We start from the raw sequence: 11450 nt of genomic DNA on the forward strand, positions 1-11450 counted from the left end.
TATTATAATAACAATAATAATAAAACTAAAAACCTAGGAATTCAACATGTGCATTATTGCAATAAAGATGTTTTTCTTACATCGACATTTGTTTTATTATATGAGATGATGAATTAGTGTGTATACCCATATGCTTTAACCTGGACAGATGTGAGTCAGTGCTACAAATAATCGTGAGACCTGCTCATAGTGGCCTGTTAAAGGGCTTTGGCTTGTCCTATGCGGCAGTGTATCAGTATAAGAATTATATACCATTTCAATTATTCAGAACAAATTATTCTTTCCATAAATCACGTCAGCCTCTTATGTAATCTGGGGGGCCGTCGTCTTCATCAACAAACAAACAAAAAAAAAATACAATTCCCGACTACCTTGTGTACGACGCTTTCGGTGACGTCATCAGCAGGAGACGCGGACAGCGGCTGTCGTTGGTCTGGGAGGTCTGGGGGACAGGATAGTCCGCGGTGTCTCTGTGCAGCGGTGTGTCTGATGAGAAGAACCGGAGAGGGCAGCTAAACGCAGGCAGCATCACCCATGGCCTCACCGCTCAAAGTCTGCATCATCGGCTCCGGGAACTGGTAAGATGATGCTGCAGAGACCTGTGTGGAGGGTCCGCATCTGAATGCACGGCCCCGGGCAGATGTTCTTTTACTGCGTGACTGGGTTCAGGGCTGGGTGTGATGATGATTCAGCCGCGTGTGAGAGCTCAGAGGACAACAGCAGTAATGCCTTGCTCAGTGGCATTTTATTAGAGGGTGGTCTTGAACCAGTACTCTGTAACATGAGGGACTGAACTCGGAAGGCGCGACACCTACTGTAAGAAATATTCTGGCACATTTTAAGACTGAAAGTCTTAAAGACTGTGTGTGTGTGTGTGTGAGTGTGAGTGTGAGTGTGTGTGTGTGTGTGTGTATGTGTATGTAAAGGCGAGCTGACCTCCTGACCTCTGCTTTGTTTTGTTTTCAGGGGCTCAGCCATTGCCAGGATAATTGGAGATAATGCCAGGTCTCTGCAGCGCTTTGCCACCACAGTGAAGATGTGGGTGTTTGAAGAAAACATTAATGGCAGGAAGCTCACGGACATCATCAACACGGAGCATGAAAACATCAAGTACTTGCCTGGATATAAACTGCCTGAGAATGTGGTAAGAGATGCAGTGCTCTTTAACCTACAGTCAGCTATAGTATATTATAGTTATTGCAATGTAGTGAAATGTTGCTGAATCTACAGGTCAGTGACAGTGACTTTTTTTAGCCAGATTTAACCCAAGTGTTAACCCAGATGTTAAGACCAGGTGTTTAACCTCTGGATCATCTAGTCAGAGCTTACTGAGTTTGGATTTGTATGTCTCCTTTGTTTTCTCCACAGGTGGCTGTCCCGAAGCTCTGTGATGCTGCAGAGGGAGCTGACCTGCTGGTGTTTGTGGTCCCTCACCAGTTCATCAGGAAGCTCTGTGACGAGATGGTGAACTGTGTCTCCACCAAAGCTCGGGGAATCACCCTCATCAAGGTAAGAAGGCCTTCTCCCAATCACTGACTCACGCTGGCTGTCTGATTCATGCACATCGACAGCTCCACACGCAGCAGAGATCCACTGTTTTTGAATAGGTATTGGTTTTGAACGTTAGTGGTGGAAATGCCATCTCAGGGGTTCAGCACATGCCTGTCAGGGTCTGAGTTGACATCCAGACATACTGGGTTTTATTTGGTTAAATGTTATTGATTTTCAAGGTATTAGATGAACTTGGTGGATTATTCCTGACCTTGGAAACAGCAGTTAAACAAAACCATTTCATCTCAGTGTCCACTTCCTTAGAGATTCCAGAGCTTTCAGCCACATCACGTGGCCTTCGTCAGCAGATGGAGTTTGCTCAGTTGTCATGAAAATGGTTTAGTTGTCATCACGTGACAGATTTTTGTCAGGTGGTAACAGGTGGTTGTGTTGGGGTGGAGATGGTAACCCCCCTCACCAGAGACCGTCTCCCTCTGGCTGTTGATGTGAGACGGTCTCTGGTGTCAGATCACAGTGCACCGACTCCTGGTCACTGACCTTTGACCCCTTCCCCTACACATTCTCTGTATTGTGTTCTGGTGTTCACTGGCAGTTAGCTGTTGTCTGTCTCTGCGGTTCATTCAGTCTCAGGTCATTGCACCTGATCCAGACACCTGTGTGAAATGCTGCTGTCTTTCTCAGTGAAAGGACTCACATTAGAAACAAAGAGCGAATCTTCACACATACAGGAATAACCATGCAGACTGTGACATCGTCTTATAATGTCTGTCTAACGATTGCACAGTCAGGAGCTGAGGTGGCTGAAAATCTGCTGCATCCTGCTTTTAATAGAGCATATAATCCCTCTCTAACAGAGCAGACTGTCTGCTCCACTCTCAGCTAGTGTGGATGTTTGAGCTGTTATCTACATTTCCACTGCAGCTCAGATGACAGAGATGAAAGCCTCGACAACACTCAACACTTCTGTGTGTGTGTGTAGTGTGTAGTGTGTGTGTGTAGTGTGTGTACATGCTGGAGGAAATAAATCCTCAGCTTTATCCAGGTAAAAAAGGTGATTAAAAACTGTGGATGGGGCCATTATGGAGGGGTGGGGGGGGGTGGGGGGGGGGGGGTGGGGGGGGGGGGGGGCGGGGTTTATGTCATATCAGGCTTTAGGTGCTGCAGGACTGGGACTGAGAGACACTAAGGCTGTGCTTACACTCAGTTTCCCTGGGAATAGAAAGTCAGCAGTAAACTAGGCCACAGCTGCTGCCTGGCTCACAGTTTTGAATGAAACAAATCCTTCAGAATAAAAGCATCATCAGTAAGATATAAAATTGGAGTATAATAAATATATATATAAATTTTAGAGCAGAAACTTCAGCTATTTTATTTCAGAAATATTTTTCTTAGCCTATACTTTTTCTTGCTTCTGTGCATCCTTGAGCAAAGCACAGAACCAGGCTGGACACACAGCGATAACACTGACATTGATGTGATTCTTGGAAACAGACGAAGCACATCTCTCTCTCTACATGTTGGACTGTAACATTTAAATGTACGGTATACTACGAGGTTTGTATGTAAACACAAATGTTTGATACAGTTAAAAACAGCATTTAATGTGTGTGTCAGGTGTGACATCACCTGTCTTTGTTGTCCTCCTGCGTCACTGTGTCTGTGCCTCAGAGACACATGTACGGTAGTCAGGATCTTGAAAGCAGCAGCAGAGGAGGGAGTCAGTGGAAGAAAAGATGAAAGTGTGAAGGATGAGACATTTTCTCTGCTATTTTCTTCATCATCGTCGTGTTGTGCTTTAAATACCTAGCACCATGTGATACCATAGCATCTCCCTCTGTTTCCCTCCACACCTCCTTCCTCACACTCTTACCATCTCTCACCTTCCTCCTGCCATCACACGTTCCTCACACCTCTCTGTGTCTGTGTCTGTCAGGGGATAGATGAGGGTCCTGAGGGCCTGAAGCTCATCTCTGATATCATTCGAGAGAAGATGGGGATTGACGTCAGCGTCCTCATGGGAGCAAACATCGCCAACGAAGTGGCAGCTGAGAAGTTCTGTGAAACCACTATCGGTAAGAAGTTATAATGTATCTGTGTGGTTAAAACAAAATAATAGAATGTTATGTTTAAAATAGCTTATACTATAAATTAGGCTGGTTTGAGTGTTTGTGAAAGTCTCCAGGGATTTTCACACACAACAGTCTTTAGACTTTAACTTGACACCTGCCTTGTATCAACAGGCTGGTGGTGGTGTAATGGTGTGGGGGATGTTATCTTGTTTCACTTTGGGCCTTAATGACCAATCAGTCATGGTCTGAATGTCACGGTCTATTGTCACGGTATTGTTGCTGACCATGTTCATCCCTTCATGGCCACAGTTCACCATCTTCTAATGGCTACTTCCAGCAGGATAATGCTCCATGTCACAAAGTTACAGACTCCAGACCTGGATCCAGTAGAACACCTTTGGGATGTGGTAGAACAGGAGGTTGACAGCATGAAAGATCCAATGAATCATGTGCTGACTGTGTCCTTGGATACTGGGCTGAAAAAGGAAGAGTGTCTATTTGAGGAAGAGGGATTAAAATAAACTGTAGGCTGTGTGATCTTTTGTCTTTGTTGTTTATTTTTGAATAAGCAGTGTCATTCCGTTTGAAGCAGAGTTTCCAGCTATTTTTTTGTTCGTCAGTGTAGCTGGTAAGATTTCAAGATCCTGGACATGAGGCAGACGAGATGTGCTGTGTGTTTTGTGATCAGAATGAGTACACTAATACTGCTAATAATGATAATGATAATAACAAGACAAAGAATAATAATTAATGAGCCTAATAATGGGGGCAGTAGGTGGCCCACAGCCGTAGAGCTGCAGAGAGCAACAGGTGGAGAGAACAGAGATGAGAAGGAACCAAACTACAGGAAAGAGAAGAAGCTGAGTTAGTAACATGTATTAATGGCATATGAATGAGAACAGATGGAGAGAGAGTGTGATGTGTTCTAGTAGGGTAATAGGTACTATGAGCTCCTTGAGATATGATGGTGTCTGACCATTGAGGGCTTTCTAGGTGAGGATCAGGATTTTAAATTCTATTCTGGATTTTACAGGGAGCCAATGCAGAGAAGCTAATACAGGAGTAATCTTTAAATACTTGTTGGGGCAGCCTGATAAAGAATTGCAATAGTGCCACTCCATGTTGCAGTTAAAGGACAAGTCTTGATCTAAAAAATAACTCTGAGGTTGCTTACAGTGGGACACAGACAAAGTGGCTTCAGCTGAGCCACACCGCACTATTCCACTATTCCAGCCAATCAGCAACAGAGGGCATTCGCTCTTGTGCACAGGACAAAGGAAAGAAGAAGAGGGAAGATGGTGGACAAGGGAGCAGGTGATGATACTGATGTTCTCTGTGTGTGTGTGTGTGTGTGTGTGTGTGTGTGTTTTCAGGCAGTAGGATTCTGGAGAACGGCCTGCTGTTCAAAGAGCTGCTTCAGACACCAAACTTCAGGATCACAGTGGTGGATGATGCTGATACAGTGGAGCTGTGTGGAGCTCTGAAGGTACACACACAACGATACAGCCACACTCAACATGAGGCCGAGGACACTAATACACTAATACAAAAATTTAAATTTGAATAAAAAGTGTTTCTGCTGTCCAAACATCAAGTAGATGTACTTTAGGAAGAACAAGTGGTCTACGTTGTCCATGGCCTACTTTACATGATGCATGCCTGACTTACTTACTTGGTTTTTATCCTCCTGAGCTGCTTCATGTTTTCATCTGCTTTCTCCGTTGCTTTAATGGATAATTTAACATGTGGGGCGAGGGACAGCAGCTGAAAATGATCCTTTTGGCTAACACAGGCACAGGGACACTGATTTAAGTACATTTACCCTGAAAAAACAAACAAGCAAACGACACAGTTTGGTTATTAGTCCCTGATACCAGGGTGGTGTCCTGCAGGTGTTAATTCCCATTAGTAATTTTATGAATATTAGTCATTATCCTTGATTATGAAGGCACTGGGCTCACAGCGAGCTTTGTGCTTTTTCAGTGTGGAATGGTCTTTGTCCTGCTGATGTTTTTGTCTGTGGTCTTGCAAATTAAAAAAAAAGACTGTGACAGATCCAGGAGTAGCTGGACCACGCTGTAAAATAACACAGTATCTTACTATACAGTCCACTTTGATGGACGTCAGCCGGACATGTGTTGTTGCTCTCCTAAGCAAATGTTGTGATATGTGCGTTGATTTTCTAATATCAGTGTGCATGCAATTCAAGTACAAACAACGTGCAAAAAAATTGCGTATTTACAATCTAAAAAAGTTAAATTAAAACTTTACAGCACAGTGGATTAACAGGAGTCGTGTGATGTCCTTTACGTCAGCGTATCTGTTCTTTGTTGGGAGCAGAACATTGTCGCGGTGGGTGCAGGCTTCTGCGATGGGTTGCGTTGCGGTGACAACACCAAGGCAGCTGTGATCCGACTGGGGCTGATGGAGATGATCGCCTTCGCGAAACTCTTCTCCAAGAACAACTCTGTTTCCACAGCGACCTTTCTAGAGAGCTGCGGTGTGGCTGACCTCATCACTACGTGCTACGGTGGCCGCAACCGACGGGTGGCCGAGGCGTTTGCAAAAACGGGAAAGGTAGGTGCACCATCACCTCGTGACTGTGTCAGGCAGGACATAGCAGTGAATGTGATGGACCTCCACTCTCCACTGTGACTGTCATACAAAGTCCTAGTTATTTTCAAATTTGAAATGAATAGAACTTCTTTCTGATAAATGGCACGTGTTTGCCATTTGATGAGTCTATATTATCTGCTTACCCCCCCCCTCCCGCCACTCTCAGAGCATTGAGGAGCTGGAGAAGGAGCTGTTGAATGGTCAGAAGCTCCAGGGTCCTGCCACCTCAGCTGAGGTTTACCACATCCTCCAACAGAAGAAACTGGTGGACAAGTGTGTATCCAACAGTCTCTTCATCTGTCTGTAGATAGGCCTCAGTCTGTTACTGCAGTAATGTTCAGTGTGGATGACAGTGCAGACTTAAAGCAATAAAGTTGAACACTTTGGGAGATGCACTTACTTGTTTTCTTGCTAAGGGTGAGATGTTCAGATGGATCCGTCTCATGTGTGTGTTCAGTGCAGAGCAGGGGGAAAGTTGTAGCTGTAGTTTTAGAAAGGTGACATGCTGGAACTACTTCTTAGTGAATAAGAGTTGATCTGTCCACTGTCCACTGGTTACCAGGCTACATCATTAGGAAGACAAAACAATTTTGATTATTGACAAATGATTTCATATATTTATTCATCCAAAATCCGAGCACTGAAACGCTATTTTCACTTTGTCCAGTGTGAGCTGCTTTCTCTCTTTCCCCTGACTGTCTTGTCTGACTCTATCCATCCTCTCTCTTCAGATTCCCGCTCTTCACAGCAGTCTATCAGATTTGTTTTGAGGGGAGGCCGGTCCAAGAGATGATCTCCTGCCTGCAGAGCCACCCAGAGCACATGTGATGACCCGGTGGGTCCCACGGGGGTGGGGTAGGGTATCTACCCTATCTACCCTACTCAGCAAGTAAAACCAATAAGGACAAAAAGAAACCAAAAAAAAAAAAAAGCAGAGCTGCCAGATTTCCAACAGTCTTATTTGTGTACAACAGAGGAAAAGCGTTCTGCTTAATGTGACCTCCTCTGCTCAGGCTGGATTTTCACTCCCATGAGGACAGGTCCAAAACCGAGGTGCAGCTTAACACAGCCTCACAGACAACTTTAGAAATCTCTCACTCCTTATTTACTGTCTGTCATAGTCAGACTGTAGCAGTGATTTACAGCTGATTCCCATCTCGGACCAGAGCCACATAACTTTTGATGGGTTTATATCATGTTGCAGCTGAATTCCACAGGTGAACAGGGCTGTTCCAGGCCCAGCTCTGTGCTGTTGTGTGTTTCTCTGTCTGATGTGCTGTAGTGTTACAACCTTTCTGTCGAATACTCCTGCCTCTGCCTTTTTTCTGGCCGGTTTTTATCACAGAGCTGCCACAGTTCTAGCACAGTGCTCCTCAGACATAAAACACTCTCATACACCACAGGATGCTGGAACAGTCCTCTTCTTATATACTTAAATCAACCAACGCCATCTTGTGGTTAGATAGCACAAATCATCATTCCACTAACATATCCATTTAAAAGACTGGTTTAATACAATTATGTCTTGATATTAGTTATATTAATAAGCTCGTATTCACTATGTTAAAGGACTTATTCATATAATTGTGACCATTCTGTCTGTTAGTCATGCTAAGGTTCACTGCCCATCTCTGCTATAGAGATTTTACCAATATCAGGACGAGTGGTGCAAGCTTCCTGGATCAAAACAAATTTTACATACATCATTTTAAAGCTTTGTCCCAGCAAACTCAGACATCAGCCCCTGAGATTAGATATTGGAGCTAAGTACTTCGGGATCATCTACAGTAACATTTATTACTTTACAGTTTAATATATGACCTAATGTGTTTTAGAGACATGTATTGCTGGTCTTTTCCACCTCAGCTGCTACTTCCAGAACTTTTTCACAGCAGACATGTCAAAGCAGAACAAGCACAGGTGTAATTCATAACATTCATGAATGTGTATTCCATGAGGGAAGCCACTTCCAGGGGTTGTTACTGTACATGCTGGCTGATTGACAGTAAGTCAGAGCGGATGCTGTGAAAAGGATCTTTTGGTGGAGCATCATGCTACTGCCAGTGTTGCTGTTCTCTCTGAAAGGAAGTCAAATGTGCCAAGAAAGACCAGCAGTCAGACAGGCTGGATATAAACCAACAAGTTAGTCAGACTTAACTGAAACAGAAAAGGAAGGCAAACGGTAAAATGTTTACCCAGACTGTCTGTAAAAATCCTTCACAGTCTCCAGACCCACTTCCTGCTCGTGCTGGACTCACCGTGGCTGTGCAGGGAGGGATTATTAACAGCATTTCAATTTGACCTCAGTTCATCTTGGATAAATTATCTGGACTGGATTGTCTGACTGCTCGTGTTTCTTCACCCTTGCTTCAGTGTGGTATTAAATTGGTGAGAATGATATTATCAGAACTAACTACAACAGTTAGACCCATTCCTTCATAAACCACAGCCGTCCTTTAAATGTCACACGACCCGGTCAGTGACTCTATCCCACATCCCTCCTGTCAGATCGAAGTCCAGGGGAATGAATCGGTGACGCTGTAAAGATGCTCTGTGGTGACAGTTATGGTGTGATACATATTTACAGAGTTATTTTTGCTGCACTCTGTAATTCTAGATGTTTTATTTGTGTCTGCTTGTTTCTGTGCCCTTTCCCTGAAGCCCTTGCAAATCATATATATTTCCAGGTTCGTGACCAAATGTTTAAAATGGGACCTGTGTGTTCTTATTGTGACAATACAGTGCGAGTGCTTCAGCGGTTCCTCACTTATCAACAGGCAGGAGCTGTTAATTACTTGACATGACTAAAAACACCAGCCATTACGAGCCTGCCCGCGGACACCAGCATGATAGTGAATCTGTGTCATAAAGATGCACTTTAGTCATGTCCTGCTCAAGACCAGCAGCAATGGATAATGCATTTAGACATTTACGAGAAGATAAGGGCAGTTACTGTGTGTTTCAGTATCTTTATAACTATTTATATGAGTTCATTGCCACTCAGGTGAACGTACAGCAGTATTTAAAAAAATCAGAAGGAAAAAAAACAAGTATCCTAATGTACACTAAAAAATATCCTCACAGTATTCTGCTTTAGACATTAATTCTAGAAATCTTTAACCTCTTAAATGGATTAAATCTGTATGGGTAGATACTGTGTGACTTAACAAACCTACAGTTTGTTAATAATTATAATAATGCCTTTGGGAAAACCAGCATGAGCTCCATGTAAAATATGGGTATGTTTCTGTGAGCTTTTCTCCTTAAGCTGCCTGTTACCGAAGTAAAACTGTCTAATTCTGTCTGATTGCATTACTTGATTACTTTGCAGAGTTGTGTCTGTGATCAATACAAATCCTTGTGCAGTGTTTTGGTGACTGATAAGCCTTGAATTATCTGTTCATCTGTCTCTCAGACCTTGGGTTCAGCCTGAAACAGCGAATTGCTGCCCCCTGTGCCATTTCATTCCAGTGAAAGTTGGTCATCCAGCACATGATCCTAAAAGGTTTTTCCTACTTATTTTGTTTCTGTGTTGTGCAGTCCACTGCACATGTGCAGTAGCGTCTCTCTTTCCCTGAGCCCACAGGTCTGTGTTACAGACTTTAAAATGAGATGACACGTTAAACAGCTTTTCTACACTCTTGGAAAATTTAGCAAATGTTAAACATGGTTTAACAATCCTCAATAAACAGAATAATAAACGACGTTGGTGGTTGAACAGACATCTGTTTTTTAGTAGTGCTATATGGCATTGTATCCATCTCTCTGAATAAACCCATGATTACCAGAGTCAGTGACGGATGCAGTGACTGTTTTCACCACATTTGCCACAAGGGGAAACAGTGACACAGTGAGTTTTCACTGCACAGTGGAGAGTCTGGAACAGGGCTGAGATCACTGGATGAACTGATTAGAACTTGGTGGTCAAAACAACCATGAGGTGGTAATTCTAGACAAAGGAGCTCACCAACACCATCTAATGTGGACAGAACGAAACTCAGATTTTCTTCAAATTGGCAGCTTTCATTTCTCTTACATGTGTTTTGTGTAATCGTGTTTCATGGAGGTCAGAGTCCGTCCTAACAGAAACAAACAGGTTTGTGTTATTCTGTTATGATTTTAACTAAACTTGAATTTTTGACTTTGGTAACTCCTACTGGTGGTATCAAACATGACATGCTGACAGCAAAGCACACCAATACTTACCCCCACCCCCTCTACCACAATGAACACACACACACATTTACACACACACACAGATCTGACCTGGTGAAACACTGAATAATATTTAAAATACTATAATTACAAACAAACTCTACACATTGTGGCTTTTAGTGTCAAAGGTTTTCACCATGTGATGGAGAACTAATGTTACTTGAGTCTGATTTTGCCTTTTATTTTTTGGAATGTAACATCATGGTGTTTTGTTGCTGTTAATCAGTGCTGTTCTGTTTAAATAAAACTGATGTTTCCCTGAATGTGATTGCTTGATTATGAGAATTCATTACCCTTAAGTACAAGAAATTAGTAATGCAACCTAGAAAGATTCCGTTGTAGTCTTGCCTGGCACTGGCACAAATGCAGCCACAACCACCACACAGCCCAGCCATGTCACACTTAAAATCACTGGCTGCTGCCACTGGTATGTATGCTTTATATCTCCCGAGACACACAGACAGGTCACCATAGGCATTTTTAGTGCATTCATGTATGCAAATCTGAAATCTGAATACAGATTTGGAGTTTTTCGACAACAATGGCCCCACACATAACTACTGATTTCCACTACTTTCCAAAACAGATGATCCACAACATTCAAACTCATCTCAGGCTATGATTGGTCAGCTGTGTAGAGGTAAGAAAGCAGCCAGGGTTTGAGCTTTTCTCTCCAGCTCTTTTCATTCCTGATACAACTATTTCTGTCAGCTGAGTGTAACACCATGAACGTCTTCTGCACTGTTATCACTGTATTTAAATAATATCCCTCTCTGACGGAATAGTTTGAGCTGGTGTGTCTGTGAAACAAAGTTGCTTGCTTTGAGGAGTTGGGTACGAGTGAGTGAGTTGTACGTTTTGTTTTAAGCTTGTTTTTGTGTTAGCCAAAATTTGCGCCCCTTACCATCAATTCAGCCAAACTGAAACACGCGTCAAACTCATTAATTTTCTCCTTCCACCTGGACTCTACACGAGGATTTAACAGTCCATGTAATTCTACCAATGACCTGTGGAGGGCAGCAACACGCCTATGGAGCG

General features: G+C 43.2%; 1 protein-coding gene across 1 annotated transcript; it reads left to right on the plus strand.

The window, feature by feature from the left end:
* The first annotated feature begins 419 nt into the window (after positions 1–419).
* Positions 420–10669, plus strand: gpd1l (glycerol-3-phosphate dehydrogenase 1 like). The gene is made up of 8 exons (XM_041045081.1): positions 420–578; positions 967–1144; positions 1369–1509; positions 3446–3584; positions 4955–5067; positions 5922–6158; positions 6364–6470; positions 6929–10669. Exons 1-8 carry the CDS (start codon positions 535–537, stop codon positions 7023–7025), a joined length of 1056 nt encoding a protein of 351 aa, XP_040901015.1. The 5' UTR covers positions 420–534; the 3' UTR covers positions 7026–10669.
* Positions 10670–11450: the final 781 nt, after the last annotated feature.

Source organism: Toxotes jaculatrix, chromosome 8 (genome assembly GCF_017976425.1).
Source record: "Toxotes jaculatrix isolate fToxJac2 chromosome 8, fToxJac2.pri, whole genome shotgun sequence".
Classification (NCBI taxonomy): Eukaryota; Metazoa; Chordata; class Actinopteri; family Toxotidae; genus Toxotes; species Toxotes jaculatrix.